The sequence below is a fragment of the Tachypleus tridentatus genome, chromosome 12 (genome assembly GCF_004210375.1).
Source record: "Tachypleus tridentatus isolate NWPU-2018 chromosome 12, ASM421037v1, whole genome shotgun sequence".
NCBI lineage: Eukaryota > Metazoa > Arthropoda > Merostomata > Xiphosura > Limulidae > Tachypleus > Tachypleus tridentatus.
Window position 1 is genome coordinate 91,249,784 of NC_134836.1, and position 23,275 is coordinate 91,273,058.

The following is a 23,275-nucleotide window of genomic DNA, read 5'->3' on the forward strand; positions in this document are numbered from 1 at the left end:
TGGAAAAGTAAACAGGAAGTCAAAACGAATTAATAATTTTACTTCAATATTTGTTTTCACTTTCAACAACAGGCCCGGCATGGGCATGCTCAGTTGGTTAATACACTCTACATGTTATCTGAGGGTCTCGGGTTCGAATCCCCCGTCATACCAGACATGCTTGCTCTTTCAGCCGTGGGAGCGTTATAATGTGACGGTCAATCCCACTATTTGTTGGTAAATGAGTAGCACAGGATTGGCAATGGATGGTGATGACTATCTGCCTTCCATCTAATCTTACACCGCAAAAATTAGGAAAGGCTAGTTCAGATATCCCTCTTGTAGCAACGCGCAAAATTCAAAAACGAACAACCACGAAAAAAAGCGTTACAGTCGGTAAGTCAACGTGTATTCATTTTCTTGACGCTTGGACAGATGTAGACAATATTATCTTCCCTTTAATACTTACTGTTACATATTGGAAAGAAAAAGATAAAAATAAATATCCTAAGACCTCACTTACCTTAATTTTAAGTAGAATGTGTCATATTTTCTTATGAATTGGGATATATGAGTATTCAATCATTGTTTCACAGTATTGTTACGCCATTTTTGATTATTGGTTTTCGATCATTTCTTTACCGGAAGTAAATGACACAGTTTCAGTCGAAGCATTTAAACTTTATTTTTCCTTTTTAGAAGATTTAATTCTTTAACTGCTTTCAGAATAGTTTTATCTGTTAAAATAGCAGAGTTTTGTAAACTAATTTTTTTCAAGAGGTTTTTTACTAATTATTTTTAACAGCTCCTTTAAGTCTTTTTGTTGTCAAAGGTCTTTATTATCTCAACTGAACAATTTATTTCTTTACGATAGTTTTTTGTTAACATTATAGTCGAATATTTTAACTATTTTGTCCAAAAAATGTCTTTGATTCTTTCATTAGTGAAATGCTTAACTTTTTTGTTTTTAACGAAACTTTATTGAAATATTTTATCAGAAGAGACATTAAAACGTTCAAGCAGTGATGGTAAAATAAGACGCAAAGTAGTGATGGAGGAAGTTCCATTTGCAATGGTAAATCAATAATAATAAAAAGAAAGATCAGTTTGATAGAAATGCTATTCGTGGTATATCAATATTTATTGCAAGTGGAAGCTTTAAAGTACTCCATAGAGGCGAGACAAAATGTAAGTTTAATCTTAAGTATAAGGCAATCCATTGGACAAATATGGCGGAATTAGAAAGCTCTCTTTCACACGGTTGAGATGTGTTCAATATATTATTAATGGACTAGATGTTGTTGAAACCATTCTTTGAAACAAACGTTTCATTTGCACAAATAGAGTCGACTGCTACCGATTTTTGTCAGAAGGCTGTTAAAGTACCTTTTGAATTTTATTGGAATGTCTGTAAGCGACATGTTATGAAAAAAATAAAAACAACATTAATCCTAGCTGGGAAAAAACAAAACTTAAATTATAACCAACGAGTACAATGAATAGATGAATATTTCTGAACCAAATGCGCTAATCTTACGGCTGATATAGTTTTCTAGCTATTCTAAAACATTACACGCGTTTTATTCTTGCCTCCCACGATGGTACAATGGTAAGTCTGCGGATATACAATGCTAAAATCAGGGGTTCAGTTCCCCTCGGTGGACTCAGCAGATAGCTCGATGTCGCTTTGCTATAAGAAAACACATATCTTATTCTTATAACAACTTATTTTAATTTTATAAACTCGAACTAACACATTTTTATTTGCCGTAACTGGTAGTTTATACTAAATCTTATCTTACTGAAGTACTTGATAAGAGTTCTGAATTTAGACATTTTGATTGTTTTCCTTTATTATGGACCCGTAATCTGAGGGTCGCGGGTTCGCATCCCCCGTCGCGCCAAACACCTTCCCCCTTTCAGCCGTGAGGGCGTTATAATTTGACGGTCAATCCCACTATTCGTTGGTAAAAGAGTAGCCCAAGAGTTGGCGGTGGGTAGTGATGACTAGCTGCCTTCCCTCTTGTATTACACTGCTAAATTAGGGACGGCTAGCACAGATAGCTCTTGAGTAGCTTTGTGCGAAATTAAAAAAAAACCAAAAACAATCCTTTATTATGTTTGTTTGTTTTTGAATTTGGCGCAAAGCTACATGAGAGCTATCTGTGCTAGCCGTCTCTAATTTAGCAGTGTAAGACTAGAGGGAAGGCAGCTAGTCATCACCACCCACCGCTAACTTCTGTGCTACTCTTTTACCAACGAATAGTGGGATTGATCATCACGTTATAACATCCCCACGACTAAAATGGCAAGATGTTTGGCGTGAAGGGGATTCGAACCCTCGACACTCATATTACTCTTCATTATGTGATTCGTATACAAAAGGTGCAGAAAATGGGTTATATTTCAGCATAATTAATTGAATTTATGGCAGTTTATAATTTTAAGAATCTTTTCAGCGAAGCAATAATTAAAAACTATAATCCGGTTTCTCTTTCAAAATCATTCATTCTTTTTTATTCGCAAGTAGAGTTAATTTTCTTTTTGACAATATGTGAATAAATAAAAACAAACAAAATGTGCACAGCATCAAAATGAGCAAGTATAGCATACGTAAAGTGCCCCTTGAATGGTATGGTCTTTATCTATATGTACAAGATGTATTTCAGAACCTTGCATTTTCATTTTTTCTTTTCCAGTTTACTTTGCGTGGCGTTTCGTTTTGTCTTCGCTAAGCACGAAACGAGTCTGGCATACGGAACTTCTTATGTCTAAGTTTTTGGAATAGTACCGTTATTTCCTATCACAGGACATATATTATTTAAATTTACTTAACTTCTACTTAGTTTGTCTTGGGTCCCTATTTATTCCACCAGAAATATCCGTTCTTTTTCACAAAACGTGAGCCTAATACTCTATCTCGACACGTTTCTAGATTTTTCTCCCTGTATCAACTCACTTCTCAATCACCATTGCCAGGGAGCAAATATTTTTCCCTCCCATTCTACTGTTACTCACTCTTTCATTTACAAAATATAACTCTGTCACGCGTCTATTCTTTCATTTTCAGGGCATGTAATGTTTTTTGTTGGTCTTGTTTACATTGAGTTTTACTTGATAAATGTTTGGAGTAGATAGTGGAAATTCTGTTCATTCTTTTTCTATGTGTTTGCTGAGCCAAAGATTATGTTACAAACAAGACGAATATCTTATGTTTCAGAGTGTTCATATAATGTTCTTACTTTTCTTTCTATATTTGCAAGCATATTTTAACGTATTTGTTTTTTATTTATTTTCCTAGTGGCAGTAATAGGCGAACGTTGAACGTAAATCCCTATTTCCACCTTCCCTAACTTATATCAAATATCGTAACCAAATCTGTTTTCTTTTTTCCAGAAAATATAACTACTTCGCCAGAATACCTAAAGCTGCTTACTCCGAGTTTTCTAACGTGTAATTAATTAATCGTAAAAGAGTGGAAATTTTCATATAACAATCTTTAAATGTCAACACATTTCTATTTGCGCTAATATTCCGATATGTACGGACTTACAGCGCTAGAAATCGGGTTTCGGTACCCCTGGTGAGCGGAGCACCTTTGCATAGCTTTGTGCTTAATAACAAACAACAACAAGCATTATGTATATATTTATGTAAATACATACACGAAAACCATTTTAATTAATAGTAGAATTACAGTTTTCTTTTTAATAATTTGTTCATCATGACTTAATTTATTTAGTGCAGTGTTTACGTGAGACCCTATACACATGCCCCCCCCCCCCCAGTAGCTCAGCGGTATGTCTGCGGACGTACAACGCTAAAATCCGGGTTTCGATATCCGTGGTGGGCAGAGCACAGATAGCCCATCGAGTAGTTTTGTGCTTAATTCAAAACAACAACAGCGACTCTATACGTATAATTACGCGACAATACTTTCTATAACGAACGCACTTTTTTCGAGTGACAAATGTAATCTACAAATGTAATATATCCTCGAGGGTTTTAAAGAAGGTCAAGGAATAGAGATGTAGTTCATTTGTCACAACGTTTTGTAAGTCCTTGAACAGTGGACAACAGAATGAAAATTAGACAAGACAATTTTATTTTTCAAATAGGGTGGTTGGTATATGGAACAGGTTGCCTTCGGATCTTGTGGAAACAATATATTTGAGTAAGGTTAAATCAATGCTTGGTAGATATATAAATGTTAATGGCTAACTTTATTTTGTTTTGATTAATACGTTTAGTTTAGGTTAGACGATGGCATAGCCTATACGGACCAACAGGTCCATCCTCCCTTGTTGTCCCTACACATTATGTTACATTAATGTCTTGGTTATATCAATACATAAATTGTATACATATACGATACGTTTTAAAACACATCTAATCTTCAGCATACGCAACCAAATACTGCACTGAAGATGGCACCTGGTGGAAAAATAGTGACAACGTGTCCTGGACTAATTACAGTATGTGTATCAAGTGGGACACGTCGGACACAGACAACGCTAACTTGAAGGTAAATAGATATAAGTTTTATTGCATATTTATGGTACCGAGAGTAATTTTTCTTTTCAACAATACGCGCTTTGACCTAATTAGTATTAACTTCAGGTGGTTACTAATCTTATCAAAGTCATGTGTTGTATAGCATAGAATCAAAGAGATCTGCGACAAGACATATTAACTACTAGAAAGGTTTGTACAGAAATCTTCAAATTAATAAGAGATTTTGGACGGTATATTAGTTTATGTTGTTGAAGGTTGTAATGTTTACCACAGGCACAATATTCATTACCTTTATGGAGCTAACAATTACTACACCATTTTCGAATGGCAGAGAAAATATTTGTTCCCTGAACACACTGCCAAAACATGCGCTTCATTTACTTAGAAGTAGTTCAGGAATTTCATTCTGCTACACGAAGTGAGACGGCATTTCACAGTTGTTAGTGTTAAGGTATTCTCTTCACAAACATATCTCTAAGTTATCGATGGATTAAGTAGCTTGATAAGGAACTAAACTATCTTCAAAAAGTCAGTCCTACTGTCGTCAGCATAGATAAACAGATCACTTTTGTTGTTGTTGTTGAAACTGAGTGGAAATAAAGAAATAAAAAAAGAACAGTAAAACTTTGTTTGCTTTTTGAATATATCAGTGAAGGAATATTAATGGTTTCCTTACTGTAACAATAATTCCTGGAAAAAAAAATTAATATCACTTCATGACTTAAAAATCAACAACAACACAACATTAAACATTATTGTATTTACTATGGGTTTGTTTATATCGTTCGCAAAACCTTCAGATAAAACAATGAAGCCCAAGCTTAAGTTTACTGGATATTTAACTGAAATTGTTTGTTTGTTTTTGAATTTCGCGCGAAGCCACACGAGGGCTATGTGTGCTAGCCGTCCCTTACTTAGCAGTGTAAGACTAGAGGGAAGGTAGCTAGTCATCACCACCCACCGACAACTCTTGGACTACTTTTTTTACTCATTAATAATGGGATTGATCGTAACATTATAAAGCCCCCATAGCTGAAAGAGCGAGCATGTTTGATATGACGGGAAATCGAACCCGCGACCCTCATATTACAAGTCCGCAGACTAGTCGCTGTACCATTTGGGGTGCTGAAATAATTTGAATTTTTAATTCATAAGGGCCGAAATGCACTTCAATTTTAAGCTTGTAATAACACATTGAAGTTTAATTATAATGAAACTAACATCAGAAATAGTTTATTAACTAATTTTAACCATAAAATTAGATAAAGCTTCGTTTAGATAACAGAAATCTCTTGTGGTCGATGTAATTTTGGTGAATTAAGAGATTTCTATACAAAAGTCTAAAGTCTTAATAGTTTAAGAAAATTATTTTAAAACTTTCCTCAGACTTAACAATTCATGTGAGTCAGAAAATATATTTACTTAATAGTCGTAAAATTACTGAGGATTTTATTAACCACAAGGGTTAAGAACTAATCGTGCGTAGTTTCCAAATAACACGTGTTTACGAAGCGAGTCCTGTTATTTTTCTTTAACCAATCATTAGTATTCTAAGCTTTACATAGTTTAAAGCTTCTGTCGTTTTTCATCTTAATATATAGTGCATTCACAAGGTTCTTTGTTGGCGTGTTTCTTGGGTTTTAGGATAGCCCTGCTTCACCAAATCACTTAATGGAGTTACAGTCTTCTATTTTGGGTTCACGCAAATCACCATATTCAATCTAAACTTTAATCAGCACAGTAGCGGCTACTCGAAGAACAAAGAAGTAAAGTAAAATCAAAATGTTGTTGGATGTATTGAGGTTAATTTTTATGAAGGTGTCCTGCATGTAGTTTCGACATTCGTTTTAATTAAATGGAAGTCGAAAGGTCGTGAACCTGGACTAAGCCTTTCATTCAAGTAAAGTTGAATTCATTCAAGTTGCATATTCCAACGGCTGGATATATATTTTGTTACCTTACCCCTGTGTCGGTTCATGATGAAAAAGGAACGAGCCAGTCTTAAGGAGTGTTACAAAAGTGTGTACAAATCTAACTTAAGGGATTTTATTTACAATAAGGTCTGGCATGGCCAGGTGTTTGAGGCACTCGACTTGTAATCCGAGGATCGCGGTTTCGAAACCCCATCACACCAAACATGCTCGCCCTTTCAGCCGTGGGGGCCTTATAATGTGACAGTCAATCCCACTATTCGTTGATAAAAGAATAACCCAAGAGTTGGTGGGTTGTGATGACTAGCTGCATTCCCTCTAGTCTACACTGCTAAATTGGGGACGCAGATAGCCCTGGTTTAGCTTTGCACGAAATTCAAAACAAACCAAACCTTTCCGATAAATTTTTGTTTGGGGTACTGTGTCACATTTGCAGTATTTGAATCTGATATACTGCACTTTTGATTTTGGAGTCTAAATCAAAGTTATTTTTGTATTATTTCCGTGCAGATGAAGAGAGCAACATATCCTCTCAACCCTAGCGGTCAGTATAGTTACTACGAAACAAATAGTCCGGCCTATCTAGTTATTAGGCACTATACACTAACTTTAGATACCTAATTTGTTAATTTGTGTCTGTTTCTTCCCTCTACTTAATTGTACTTAGTCTTTGGATAACATTTCCTGAATCTGTGATTTGCGGGAAATTCTAAACATATTTGTTTGAAATCGGTTGATATGAATATCACAAAAAACTTATCCATAAACACTTTATTTCAGAATGAATGCATCAATGCCACTTCCATTGTAGATGGATTAATAATTCCTTAGTTTTCTACGTGTATCAGGTTGTATGTGTACATTTTAAAATTACTTTACTAGATTTTATAGTTCAGTTCTAAATTGAAAGTGGGTTAGAAACTATTTACTTGAACAGTACAATTTCTTACGATATTGTCTGTCGATGGAACAGCGGTAAGTCTACGAAGTTTTCATTTCTCGTTGTGGACACGTTTGATACCCGAAAGTGGTTTTGATCTAAAGCATAAAACATACGGCAGTATCGTTAACGTCTGGTTAGAGCCAGCCATCTTTATCAGAACTAAAACAATAACCAAGACACGAGAATAACTAATTCAAAATATCTTTCTAACTAGGTTTACAAATTTGGTTCATCAGTTGGATAAGGTTACTGTGAATGATGCTTACGTAAGTGTAAAAAAACAACACATTTGCAGGAAATGGAAGTGTATAGTTGTGTAAATAATAGGATCTACTTTCACTATTATTCTATCATAGAATAAAGAAAATAAAATAAATTCTGTTAAATCGTTAAAAGAACTAAAGATGTGACGGATAGGGTTAATTATTATCTATAATGCGGTGTTCTTTACTCTGAGGTTTTAATAAAATTAGACATGAACAGTAAATTATTATTTATTAATGCTTTAATTAACACCCATGAGCAACGGAATTATCTTATAGTTCATTAATTTAATCGAGACGATAACAAGTGTGTGTTCATTGAACTATAACTTTGCGCATATTTTTTCTAAGTGATTAGGAAATGCTTCCCACTTTTGTATATGTAAACAATTTCGACGTTTTTTACTCATTATTGATAAATTTACTAACTGTTTTTATATTTTCATAGTGACTATTTGTATTGCAAAATTATCAGCTGTAATTAAACAGAATATTTAAGGCATTTTCTACATAATTCTCGGGTTTTCTTTTATCTAGCAATAAGCTGTTTCGACTAGCAAAACGTCTGTGGATAGTTTATATCTGTTGTCTTTAAAATCCTGTGTTGAGAGAACAGACATATATTTTAATGTATGACATGGCAAGTTCTGATTGTACCTTTTCTCTCTTATCCCTGAGAATTATACAAAGAGATTACAAGTGAGAGAATGTAACGAAAACTAGACATCATTGTATTTAAAAGGCAAAAATAATTTCTGCTTGAAGGACAACAATTTTAGGAGCAAAAGCAAAATCATTCTCATCTTGAGCATAATTTGTTACGATGAAACAGCCGCACGTGTAATTACTACTCTGACATATTGCTAATACAGAATAAAATGTAGTTATTATCCACGGAAGAGACACAAACCACTTTATTCACATGTCAACGAGTCTCTACAAGCTTATTTCATTAGCTTTCATCTAGTGTTATTCCCATAAGTACAGTAAAGAACTATAACACATACAAATCAAGAACTAGAATAAAAAAAACAAATACCACCACCAAATTAATGTATTTAAGAATCGATGGAGCCATGTAATCGCATTACCGTCTTGGTATCTTTAATAAAAAAAGTAAACCACAACAAACAACAAGTGATCCTTGTCTTGCTGCATGGGCCCTGCAAAACCAGATGGTTAAGGTGCTCGACTTGTACTCCCAGGGTCGATGGTTCAAATTCCCGTCACATCAAACATGCTCGCCCTTTCGGCCATGTGTGCATTATAATGTGACGGTAAAAGAACTGTCCAATAGTTAGTGGTGGTGGTGATGACTAGTTGCCTTCCCTCTAGTCTTACACTGCTAAATTAGGAACAGCTAGCGCAGATAGCCCTTGAAATTAAAAAACCAAGCAAACCAAATTTGCTGCATGTTAAATACATTTATCCGTCGTGTATATATCTAAATCATATAAATCCAACGGCTCAACCGCACCTGGAGAACGCGATACGTGTGACTTAATAATCAGAAATCGTGAATGTTACATAAAATACTTAGGAAAAAATACTGTATTTTGAATCATCTGTTATAAAGTAATCGTAAGCTTACCTATGAGCGTGAAACAACAGTGTACAATTTTGAAGTGTGTATCTTTTATTAAGAAAAGGAAATGTGAATTGTTGAGGCATTTTGATAATTCAAAAAATCATCAAGCAAATAACATGACGTTTTAAAAAGGGGGAACAAAATTAATGTTGTGTTTATTTGTTTTTTCAGCACCATATTCACACAATTAAACTTATTTCCAAAACTGGATATATTGTATCTTTGTCGACGCTTATTGTAGCGCTTCTGATTCTCGCTTTAGCCAGGTAAGTATGTCATATTCAGAGTTTAACTTTTGAAATCTCCTTATATCTTTAGCAACATTTTAAACTGTATTCCTCAAATTAAACCAACGTATATTCATTTCTATTTTTAATCTCTTAATTCTGGATTATTGTTGACGTGAAAATAATAATATCCTTTACGTTACATATTTTCATAATTTCGTGTCGCTAAGTTAAATAATTCAAACATTTATTATTATTATTATTGATGCCAGAGTTATTCACCTTATCGTGTAAATTGAATAACGTTTTTTTTCTGCTATTAATTTTGTTCTTTTCTTGTATATCAAGGAAGATTAAATTATTATCCTAATTATTTTCCTTATTTTATGCCCCCCAGCGGCTCAGCGGTATGTCTGCGGACTTAAGCGCTAAAATCCAGGTTTTGATACCCGTGGTGGGCAAAGCACAGATAGCCCATTGTGTAGCTTTGTGCTTAATTCCAAACAACAAGAGCAACTTTATTTTATAACTCGCTAAGTCAAGTTTGTAACTTAAGCTGCATAGATGTCGTTTGCGTTATTAAATTCCTTCTTTTATTTGTGGACAATTCAACAAGTAACTTATGGCATATTGATATCTTTGTCGTTACTGACTTCAGATATTTTTTTGTTTTATCCCGTAACGTAAGAATCGGTAATCTACTCACATTTATTACCGTTGATTTCGGCTAGATTAAACGAGCAATACAACCTGTAATTGTTATATGATTATGCCCATTTCGGCGAAATCAAATTTACGAATGTTTAAACCGCTTTAAATTAGTGTCCCATATAAACTTTTGTAAAAATGACATGGTGAGCCATTCTGGACTTGTGTTTGAATCAGATAAAATGTTTCTCTCTGTCATTGTTACCACAACTCCTTAATATAAAAATGTTTATAAAGATTAACTTATTAATACTTAAAACACTCAACTAACTTAAATATAACTCAGTTGTTAAATAATAACATGACAATAAAAATATAATTGCATTCACTTTTAATTATCCTTGCTGATTTATTCATATTTCTTAAATCATTTTTAATCACCATAATTTTTAATGTTGAAATTTTGGTTTTTATTGTAATCATAATGATAAACAACTCTTTAAACATTTTAAAAACAAGTTTGGTTTTAAACCTTAGTCCGTATAAGATTAAAAACAAAAACTTGTTTCCACCACACATTATTTCAATCTATTTGTTTTAATTATCAATTAATATGTTAAAATCCATAAGTTGGGATCAAGCTCCGAATCCCACTTGTAATAATTGCTGAATAGAAATTTTATGCAGCCTGAGATAATCTTTAACTGATATATTCCCATTGTTTTTTATGAACGTCATTGCAATCAATCGTTATACATACATGCGCAGTTTCTATTTCTAGAAGGCTTCGCTGCCCAAGGAACAACCTGCACATTCAACTGTTCATTTCTTTTATAATGAGAGCGTTAATGCTTCTTTTAAAAAATGCACTATTTGTAGCTGGTGTTGGACTCAGCAGTAACGTAATAGTCAAATATGACATTCCGGTTTTCTTGGAGAGTGAAAATGTAAGTTTCAGTCTATTCTTTTAAACTTAATACGAAAAATATTACGGAAAATAATTACAAGATATTTAGAAAAAAGTGTTTAGGCTTTTATTCATTCAGAATACTTGGCTGAATTAAAAGCTTCATAAGGTGTAACAAAAAGAATTGTAAATTAACATAGAAATCAGTGAACATTTTATGCATAATTTATTTGGAAATATAATGACGGTAAAATGTGTCATTTCCACGAAAATGTTTCAAAAGCACTCTGAAGGGGATTCTCTGTTTAACTATTCGCACCAGTATACAGTAGTGTATCGTTTGTCAGTCAGACACTAAAATGACGTCACATAAGAGACGATAAGCGTTGCAATTAGTACTTTCGTGACATCATTAGACTGTTTTGATAAAAATGTTTATAACTATGTGTATATTAAGAAACATAAGTTTGAATTAATTTGTATCATATCGATGTGAGAGTATTGATTCAACCCTATTTATTTAAATGAAACATTTAAGTTTGTCGTAACACTCTAGAGAATATTAACTAACTGCTGTTCGTAATGTTATTGTCTTTCTTTAAAGACAGATTCTGTTCCAATTTAATAGTTTTTTATGGTGTTTTCATACAATTAATCGTAGAATTATTCTTACCACAGCGGCTTTAATGTAGTTGTAATTTATTATCATAAGTTCTAGGTTTAAAACTATTCCTTGATACATATTTCTATTTTTATAGCCATGAAATAAATCGCTCAGAATCTTTAAAACTCTCACTGTTTTACAGAAGCTTACCGTACTTTATCTTAGAAAACGTAATAAATGACATCCATCTTAAAATTAACATTATTAAACAATACACTTAAGAATCTTCGTAAGAATAACGTGATAGTAAGGACAGAACAGCCAAATGAACACATTGGATCGAATGTACAATTTAACAACTTACGGGTATTAATACATAGCAGACCCTGATTTACTGCAAATCTCAAAGGGTACTTATGATTTTGTCATACATCCATCGTCTGCGGGGACAACTGCAATGAATATTCTAGTGCACGAAGAGACATTACTTAGAGTTCTTTCATCCCCTGTAACTTTTCAAGTGTCGTAATATTGACAATGCGACAAGTCTTACAAATTCATTTAAAGTCAGCAATCTACTTACTGATACAGATTGTTTTTAACTAAAAAAAAATAAATGTATTCATTTCTCAAGATGAAAAATGTTTTAGTTATACTTCCAAGTGAAATAAAATACCAGATGAAAATGTTTAGAAAGTTTCCATTAATTTCACACAAGTAAAGAAAAACAAAGACTATTTCGTGAAAATTCGTGAAAAACTGTATCAAAATTTGGATTTTAATCACTCTTGAAAAATAAGAACAAAAAATATTACAAACATGTCTGTGACTCTGTTTCTCAATAATCAAAAGCTGTTTATCGTTACTGTTAAGATTAAATTGTCACGGGTAGATGATTCTATTTCCTCACTGTTACATACAGCTATTAGCCCGACATGGCCAAGTGGCTAAGGCACTCGACTCGTAAGCCAAGGGTTGTGGGTTCGAATCCCCGTCACACCAAACATGCTCGCCCTTTCAGCAGTGGTGGTGTTATAATGTGACAATCAATCCCACTATTTGTTGGTAAAAGAGTAACCCAAAAGTTGGCGGTTGATGGTGGTGACTAGCTGCCTTCCCTCTTGTCTTACACTGCTAAATTAGGGACGGCTAGCGCAGATAGCCCTCGTGCAGCTTTGCGCGAAATTCAAACCAAACGAATACAGATTCCCTAGTGCGACATCTATAAAGAAAAAATGTAAATTATGCATTCGCACTTAATACTATTTGCTTGTAAATTTGTGTTTATATATATTTCCATTACCGAGTGAATATGAAGTGTTCATTATTATCCAGTAATTTTTCTTTACTCTTGCTCTGTTGATGACGACAGTTAGTTATTCTCTAGTGACAAAACTTGTTTATTCCAATAAAAAGATTTAACAAGATTCAGGTTACATCGGGAGACCCATTTACTGGTATGTCGAAAGTTACAGCAGTCGCAAACGGCTTCTAACAACAAAATGGAAAAAAACATGGTTCAAAATGAATATAAACGTGGTTGACACGTGAGAGTCGGAACTTAAAATTGCGAGGCACAAGAAAAACAGCAGAAAGAGTTGATAAAAAAAAACCTTGAAAAGACGTGATAATTATTAAGAACAATATTATATACCGAAGTGTGAAAGAAAATATGAAGATAAATTAATTTTCTTATTATTCTGGAATTTTCAATGTGTGTCAAGAAAAATAAGAAATAAGAGTAGGAAAGTATTATCTAGATAAGTAACAAAGTGATAAGATAAAAACAATTGTAGTTAAAAGAGTTTTAAGAAATAAAACTGTTATAGACAAGTTTATTCCTGAATATAACACTTCATAACATATCGTTTTTTACTGGTCACTGATACATAAAATAAAAGTTGTAGTTTCAGAATACTGGAATATGTTTTCTGTTTCAAATATTGTGCGTGTGGTATTAAATTGTAGAGAAATATTACAACTCCTGCTTTGAAATTGATTTAACGTGTCATTTCACCATGTTTTGTAACCATTGTAAAGTTTCTTTTAATTGTTTTTTTCAGTTTTTATGTTGAAAATTTGAAGTCTTTTTGTATTATTCTGCCTTAAAGAAACTATATAGGAAAAAATAATCCACGAAAGGAATTTGTCGCTTACGTTACACTTATTACGCCGCTGAACGCCTGTACACACGATGGTAATATTAACATAAGATTGATCTTGCTGCTGACAAAACGGTTGTATTAACACGACATGGTTCATGTTGTTGACTATCTTCACAAGTGGAAGTGTTTTCAACATGACTTGAATAACACAATCGTAGTGTTTAATTTAAATTGAATCACAGTGTCGTTTACCTACTCCGATATTGGAATTAACGTAGTGCCGAACTAACATTAAGTTATTATTATGAAATTAGCTTATGAAGTTGAAGCTAGCGATATTTACGAATAAGGTGTCAATACTTCTGTGTCTTTCAGAATGTCGACTGCAAAATATTTACCAGTTTCTGGCATTATTCTATGATGGCAAACTACTGCTGGATACTTATGGAAGGATTGTACCTACACAAACTTGTGTTTCAAGCTATGTTTACCGACACTAGTGGAATACTTAAGTACATTTTTATGGGTTGGGGTAAGTTTCTGTTGCTGTCATTTCGTTCGTTCTCTACATTTCATTAAACCATACAATACACGTGTTGATCATGATTTACAAATATTGTTTCAGTACTTCATACGACATCGTAATTAGTAATGCTTATAACCTAGTTAATATTATAAGACCATTTTGGCTACTAGACATTTAGCACAGTATAAAATAATCAAATCATGATATTAAATATTTCATTAATAGTTAAGCCTTAAAGAAGTGATTGCATGGATGTGAATATTGTCAAATCAATATGGTTTTTAAACAATCTAGGGATTAGGTAGCAAAAATGAGTAGTTGTGATAATACATTGCATATTCTTTATTTTGTATTTTCGAAAAAGAAACACGATTTAGTTCATCATTATCTGATAGAGATAAATGATGAGAAATTACTGACCCTAACGCGGAGGAATTGACAATAATTTTTTTTTTATAATACTTCAAAAAGTTGTTGAAACGTATGTAAGGATTCATACTCGCATAATAATATTGAGTATGGAATGTCAGGGTGATATATCTTTTTTTTTAAAATACGTAATATTTGAATACTATAAGACATATTTTTTACCATCGGAGTAGTTGTACATTGAAAACCCTGAACCCATAATCTAACATTTCTAGAAAGGGGACAACGGCAAAGTCTTCGGATTTTGAACTCTAAAACCAAAGGCTCGATTCTCCTCGGTAGACAGAGCAGATAATCCAATGTGGCTTTGCTACAAACACACACACTCTGGAGTGGTGTTTACCTACTTCCTATACTTCACCACAATGGACTGGTGAAAACGGTTTTCGAGCATATCTTCTTCACAGAATTATCTAAATTAGTTTTAGTAACGTATTATTTTTCGTTTGTATCACACACACGCAAAAATATTATTTTGTAATTCAAAACCATTTCTTCAATAATTCTGCGTCATTTCTGTGTTGAAATAATTTACAGTAATGTATTTCAGCCATTATTTTGTTATTTATATAAAATTATCTTCTCTTATTGGGAAGTTGGCGTTTTCTTGCAGGCCTACCTGTTCCGTTTATCATCTCTTGGGTGGTTGTGAGAGTCATGTTGGAAGACACGCTGTGAGTGATTCATTTATAAGATATTGAGTTTGACTCGCATTTTCCTATCTGTGTCTATTGGACGTTTTTAAACAAAGATATATAAAAGATTTTCTGGGATCGACGAATGCCTTTAAGCTATTGTTAGGATATTTTAGCTGAATCCGGTTGTTTTGGAGTTCTACCTAAAACACGTTTTCTAGTCCACGTTTTCTTGATTTAATACTGTAAATAAATTGTTATACAAAAAAGACAACTACTACAAAATCAAACACAGTAATTTACTTTTTTCAAAGAATTAATGATTGAATTCTTGTTTACGCAGGTTTGGAAACTGAGTAATGTATTTTATGTATGTTACTTTTCATACATTCGACCATATGAGTTGGCTCTAGACGTATCCGAGTAATTGAAACTAAATCTGATAAACACACGGTTTACTAAGTTGTAAATGGTTTTCAAACTGAGTACTGATATTTTTTTGAGACATTCACCCATCGAGTTAACCCGAAACTTATTCGAGTAATTAAAATCAAATCTAATAAACATACATTTTACTAAGTTGTAAAAAGTTTTGAAAACTATACAAATCGTAATTAAATATTATTATTTCATTATTATTTTTAGATGTTGGACGACTCATGAGAATCAAGCCTATTTCTGGATCATTCGTGCACCAATCACAGCTTTTATTGTTGTAAGTATATACTCTTGGTCATCTGTAGTATTCAATTGCGTGAGTTGACTTTACCAAATAAGTCAATGGGAGAGAGTTTCCATTAGTATTTTAGGAAAGTAAGTCACTTAATTTCGTTTTATTTCACAGTTGTTAAGATTTCATTTGGTACTTTTTCTTCGTTTTGTGTCTGACCGATTTCTTTTTGTTTGTATTTGAATTTCGCACAAAGCAAATAGCCGTCCCTAATTTAGTAGTGTAAGACTAGAGAAAAGACAGCTGGTTATCACCATCCACCGTCAAATCTTGGGATATTTTTAGCAACGAATAATGGGATTGATCGTCACATTATAACATCCGCAAGGCTAAAAGGGCGAGAATGTTTGGTATGAGAGGGATTTGAACCCAGGATTCTCAGATTACGAGTTGAGTGCCTTAAACACCTGACCATGCCTGGGCTGCCTGATTTTTTTATGAATTTTTCAGTTACAAATATATCGATTTACGTTACCCTTCAATATAAGTGCTGGTTGAATATAGTGTATTGTATTTTTGTATTAGTTTTTATTTTTTCCATTAACCAAATTTATATTATTAATAAATTCGTTTCATGATGATTATGAAATGTAGATATTTTTGTACACATCATTTACACTTCTCTTTTATAAAAATATCGATGACGTTTTAAGTGAAAACTGAAATAAACTGTTATTTAACTTGTGTTCTTCAGAAATCTTCTACGAATAAAGCATTTTGGTTCTATGCATTTTGGGTAATATCCTGGTTATACTAGTGTCCTTCGCCCCAGATTCAAAGGAAACCATGAAATAAACAATAGTAAAGTGACGAAGCTTATAGTTTATTTAGTATATTATATTGTCCTTGATGCTCTTTATTGGTTCATTCGGGTAACTTTAACTGATTTTTGACGAGAAACCCACTTGAAGTAAAAATGTATCTTAAGACGACTGGTATGGGTACTAAAAGTTTTATTAAAATCAAATAATAATATTTAATAAAAGTTTTAATACCAATACCAGTCGTCTTGAGATACACTTTAACCTTAATTCATGATTCTATATAAACAAACATGTCCATAAAAAGAGGAGAAGTTCTGGAACATCCTGTTCCAAGTTATTTTTGCTCAATCTGGAAAAAATATACAAGTAATTTTGCAAAATCAGGTTGACGTTTTAAGGTAACTTTGCAAAGAATTTGAAAAACTCAATCTTCATTTATAACTACTAGAGAAGAAAGGAAACCCTAGTTATTTAATTTAGCACCTAAATACCTTTCTATAGGTGGTCAAACTGCACATTTTATGTAACAGTTATCATGAGTATTACATTTCATGTAAATAATAGTTAACTACTCTTACCATGCGTTAGTTTTAGACATTCTCTTTTCTGTAGATAATCTATATTGTTCAAATATTGTTTTAATATGATAACTTTGTTATCTAGAATGCGCTGGAAGAAACATCTATAGCCAAGACTGAAAATATTGGTGGTATTTTATGAACAACCGCTTTTATGATGATGTGAACCTGAACTGATATTGCCTGGTCAAACATCTATTTCAAACAATGGTTGAAGGTTATTGTATTTCATTAGATAAACTGTGCATTGACTTGCTCGTGGAATGAAATAAAAGGAGACAAAATCAATTAGATAGCTCCGGGTTTATTAATGTATCCTATTAGAAATCATTCAGGAATGAAGTTAGGAGAAAGTGTATCGTAAGCAAATATTATGATTTATAATTCTAACGACTGAAATATCATGACAGTAGGGCCAATAGAGAGGGAGGGACAGATGGATGGTTTGGCCAAGGCAGCAAAGGGAGTCTCAAATTCAGACACTTGTTTGTATGTTTTCTGCATTTATTAAGTTTCGACACTTGTTTTTATGTGCCTCCAAATGAGATCAAAATGTGCACACACTTTCAGCTTAGAGCTGCAAATTATGCTATAAATCATATAATCAAATTAAAGTTCACATTTATTTTGGGATAATGATTATCATATTTTATTTTCGTGTATCAGTATTTTGTATCTTTGTTATAATCAGGAGATCTAAAAAATTGAAGTAGCTCGGGCCTCTCTTCAGAGGTTAAGACAAAGTTCAGCAAGACAATGTGTTTCTGGAGAACCTCTGAAAGGCATCTGTATAGAATACGTGAAACAAGCGCAGTTAGTATCAGAAGTTGTTGAAATAGAAAATCGAAACTCTTCTTACAGAAGAGACGACGATCGATTATAGAGTTTGCCAACAATCGTGGTATAGATAAATGCGTAAATATTACTCGAAGACCACAAAATGATCTCAGTGAAGTTGTAGCTACACAAAAGCTGCTGCCGAGAGGAAGTGACCAAATCAAAAGTTTAAATGACCATTGAAGTAAGCAGAGCTTTACAGATGAATCCAATTTTTAATTAGTTGGATAAATCAACAATAGCTTTTAGACAGTGGACAAGAAAACAACATCTTATTCATAGTACAACATCTATAAGAGAAGCATGGTAAGCTGTCACTACAAGGTTAGGCTACATTCAAACAAATGGTGTTGGCGATCTACACAAAACCGATGTCACTGAGACTGCTAAGAACAACAGGATGTTTCTGTTGATGATGTCCTTTTTTCAAGGATACAATTCCTTTTCCATCAGAATAACGTTTTCAAACACAGAACAGGTAAGGTAAAACGATATCTTGGTCCATAGAAAGTCACAATATAAACATTTTTAGGCCAAGTGTGCAAAGTCAAAAAGTGGTCAAACAAGTACAGTGAATTGTTTAGAGTAATTCAAGACATATGAAAGAATATCCTACCATCGTACTACTTTGATAAACTGAACAGCAGCAAAAGAACAAGGCGTAATGTAAGAGAAAGGATTCAAATACAAGATAGTATTACATAGTACAACGTATGCTCTTTTCTTTTGTATGTTCTAAAATAATGTTTCATAAATAAATTTTGTGGCTCATGTATGTGCAAGAGATGAAATTAACAAAGAGAAGTTGGTCAGTAATCTTGGTAAAATTTTAAAAACCTTTCTTTAAGTGATAAAAAAGCGATAACCACAAACTGTGAATTTAGGAAAGTTAATAAAGAGAAGAAAGCGACTTTGTCAGGTAACTCAGAATTAGCTTTGTTTCCCTTTATTAATTGTGGTTACGACCTTAAAAGCCATACATTTTGGACGTTTAATTCACAGTTTAATAGATGTAAATTGTTAGAAGATTTTTATGTTGGGAATAGTCAAATATTTATGGACTTTATCTAAACATTTCAATCGAAACTGATTTTAATAAAACCATGTCAACTGAATAATCCACCGATTTAATCTTGTTGGTTGATGACGATTGTTTTAAGAGGACAATGTAGGAGCTGCTGCAGACTGGTTCATTGAATATAAAAGAAACTTCAGTCAGCTGAGTTGAGTCTTAATCTGAATGAATTTTGAAATTATAATTCGAAATTGCTTTTCTATTGCAACCTTCTTGAAGGAAAAGTCAACGGATCTTCTTAAGACACGGTGTAATAGTTCTGTTTAAAACTTCAAACGCATTATCGCTTGACTAAACCCAATTAAATACTGTTCTGAGTGTTCTTGGTAGATTAATGCTGCATTAAATGTTTTTGAACAGGTCCTTTAGTTTTCTGTGCAACATTTGAAAATGTAAACATTAGTTTAATTGTAATGTTGTCTGTGAGAAGTTGACACATTCAAATCACATAAAGATTAATCAGAAAACCATATTGAGTGCCAACATTTAATTAAGTTCAACTATATGCACTCAAATTATAAAGCCATTAGAGCGTCAGTTAGTATATTTATTAATAATAGCCTCATTTAACTTTTCCTGTCAATAGAAAGATATATGGAAAATCGTTTCGACTCACGATAAATGTTTCTATAAACTTTGCAAGAGTCTTAAATTTAGTGAGAAACCGAGCATTCAGTTTGAAATTAATAGTCAGTTGAAACTAATGCTGGAACTAAAATCTGGCTTTGTTTTCCTTACTTTACTTTCAGCGTTCAAAGCGAAATGCAGTAAATAACAACTGTTATTACTATAATTAACTTCTGAACACATGTTAATATAAGCATGAACAGGTTTAGTTAGAAAGATGTACCATTATACCTGAATACAAGATGAATTATGGTAATAATACTACGCATATTCTACAAAATTTAAAAGGTACGGATAAAAATGCAAATTTCAGTAAAACAGCAACAATATATTCTTCTTGTTGTTTGTAATTAAACAAGAACAAAGTGACAGAATGGATTATTTGTGCTCTGCCCACCAGGGTATGGAGACATGGATTCTAGCCTTCCTTCTAGTCTTACACTACTAAATTAGGAATGGCTAGAACAGATAGCCCTCGTGTAGCTTTGCGTGAAATTCAAAACAAACCAAACCAAACTACAGCTTTATTTTAACTAAAGTTTTAATACCCATAAAAACCGTCTTTGGAATAAAATTATTATTTTAATGGATGTGGGTGTTTTCTTATAGCAAAGCCGCAGCGGGCTATCTGCTGAACCCACGAAGCGGTGATGTTCGTGTTGTAAATCCGCAGACTTACTGCTGTACTAGCGGGGGTCGTTATTTTAACACATTTATCAAAAGTAAAATGCCGCATACAAATAAAGAAAACGTTTTGCAAACTGATTTGTTATGTAATGAAAATATAGTTATAAATACAAATGTCTGATGATATATTATTTATGTTTTACATTAATAAATTACCTAGGTCGATGTTAGGTGATGTAAAACAGTTTATAAGCAATTGTAACAGCTCCAAAAGAAACCACAGGGTGAGATTTCAACCTTATAAATAATGTATACATTTCTTGTGTTTGTTTGTTTTTGAATTTCGCGCAAAGCTATACGAGAGCTATTTGCAGTGTAAAACTAGAGTGAAGGTAACTAGTCACCACCACCCATCGCCAACAATAAGGCTACTCTTTTACTAAGAAATAGCGGGATTGATCGTCACACCATAACAACCCGACGGTTGAAAGGGCGAGCATGTTTGGTGTGACACCGATTCGAACCCGCAAATTGGAATTGACCGTTACATTATAATAACCTCATAGCTGATAGGGCGAGTATGTTTGGTGTAACGGTGATTGGAACCCGTGACCCTCAGATTACGAGTCCAGTGCCTTAACCACCTAGCCATACCGAACCTGTTTGTTAATGGTAAAATAATAGTTTGTTTGTTTGTAATTAAGCACAAAGCTATGCAATGGGTTGTCTGTGCTCTGTTTATTACGGGTGTAGAAACCTGGTTTTTAGCAATGCGTGCCCGTAGACGTATCGTTGTGCCACTGAAGGGCGGTAAAATAATAAGGTGTAACTTATAATACTTTATATAAATTATTTATAAAGTTAAAAATGATAAAAAGAGCCGTTTAATGTTTACTATTTAAACACGTAAAGTCATATTCAGGTTAATATTGTTATCTAGTGAAGTATAGATACATCTCACATTTGTTTATATAGAAGTAATGGTTTTGTTTTGAATTTCGCTCAAAGTTACATGAGGGATATCCGGGCTAGCCGTTTCTAATTTAATAGTGTAACACTGGAGGGAATGCAAGTAGTCATCATCACTTTCCACTGTCTCCTGGGCTACTCTTTTACTAATAAATAGTGGGATTGATCGTCATGCTTTAACACCCACTTGGCTGAAAGGACGGGCATGTTTCTTGGGACAAGAAATATAATTTAAAAAGAAAACAAAACTTATGCACGTTATTTTAATAATGTTTTTAATCAAGTTTTATTTATTATGTAAAATAAGTGATGTTTAGATGCTATTAAAAGTGGCTGGGAAGTTTATCAAACTTCGTAAATCTACCAAATTTGTAAAATGTTTTTGCAAAATCTAAGAAGAACGAAAAGAAAAGGAGCGTTTAATTTTATTTTAGTATCTAATGATATTCCTAACAATTAAAGACTAATCAAAAAATGTAGTAATATTGTATTTATTAATATAAATAATATTTATTCCGTTGTAGTTTCAACCTCACTCACAAAGTGTGAAATAAAATATTGTTGAGAATTACATGAGATCACAAGTAATTTTATTGCTTATCATCTTTTGATATTAAGATATTTCTGTTTATATTACTAATAATTAAGTAAAAAAAACAGCGCCTTTGTAGAAACAGGAATTTCGAGCTATTTTTTGCGTTGCTTTTATTGAAACTTGTGAAATTTCAACCACGGTGGGAGAGCGATGTGTCTACGGACTTCAGTGCTATAAACCAGGTTTCGATAATTGTGGTGGGCAGAGTAGAGATGGTCCCTCTTCTAGCTTTGTTCTTTAGTGTAAACAAGCTTCTAAAACACAATTTATGGCTTTTCGAGAACATTTGTTTTTTCTGAGACATTCTGTAGGTGCAGGATTATTTACCATACAAACTAAATTTAATAATAGGATTATTAGAGATAATGTGTCTTGTTTATAATTATAGGTAATTTCTTTCCTTCGAGCCTGAGACAGTTAATCAAGTTATTGTTGTAAATAGCATGTAATTGCTTTGTAGTAGTTTATTAACATATTTTGCGGCAGCTATAAATATTTTCCCTAATTGTACACGGTTTTATGAAAACTCGTGCTAAAACCATATGATTTTGTACTATGCACGTTGACCTATGCAGGTTCTTGGCCTAAATGTAGAACAATCAAAAACCCAGTATGTGCTTGTATGTATTTTAGTGTTCAAACTTAAAATGGATTTTCGATTCTCTAAGCTGATAAACATGTAATCTTGAAGCTGACGCACTGCTTTCATTTAGTTCGCAAACTTTCTATCATTTATCTAATTATGAACTATATATTACATCACAGCACTGTGTGATGAGTTGAAGAGAATGTGAGTTCGTGTGCTGTATTGCACGATAAGTTGAATAGAATGTAGGCTCGTGTGCTATATTGCAGAATAAGTTGAACAAAGTGTGAAAATAGGAGTACGTGGGCTGCAAACTGTTAAGTAAAACATAAATCTAAATTTACAAGAGTCTTATAGAGATATAAGATAATATTTGAGAATATGTTAGATATTGAAGGAGAAATAAAGAGTTGACCAATAATTTTATAGGTTTTCAAAATGTGTCATTTTCTCTCATTTATTGAGAGAAAATGAAAGATTTCTCATTGATATTCACACGTTACAACATTTATTTAATTTTTGATTGGCTTATTTGGTGTGAAATTTTGAAAAATATAGTGAAAGAGGTCGAGTACTAGGATTTAGTG

At 32.9% G+C, this 23,275-nt stretch overlaps 1 protein-coding gene across 3 annotated transcripts in view; it reads left to right on the forward strand.

The window, feature by feature from the left end:
* The window catches only part of LOC143233981 (secretin receptor-like), a 105,259-nt gene that overhangs the window by 66,652 nt on the left and 15,332 nt on the right, over window positions 1–23,275 (forward strand). For 2 of the 3 annotated variants that reach the window (XM_076470938.1, XM_076470939.1), the window contains 6 exons: window positions 4,380–4,504; window positions 9,391–9,485; window positions 10,876–11,041; window positions 14,086–14,242; window positions 15,279–15,339; window positions 15,946–16,015. In XM_076470938.1, coding sequence (XP_076327053.1) covers window positions 4,380–4,504; window positions 9,391–9,485; window positions 10,876–11,041; window positions 14,086–14,242; window positions 15,279–15,339; window positions 15,946–16,015 — 674 coding nt within the window. The remainder of the gene's footprint in view (window positions 1–4,379; window positions 4,505–9,390; window positions 9,486–10,875; window positions 11,042–14,085; window positions 14,243–15,278; window positions 15,340–15,945; window positions 16,016–23,275) is intronic. The other variant, XM_076470940.1, reaches the window with a different exon arrangement.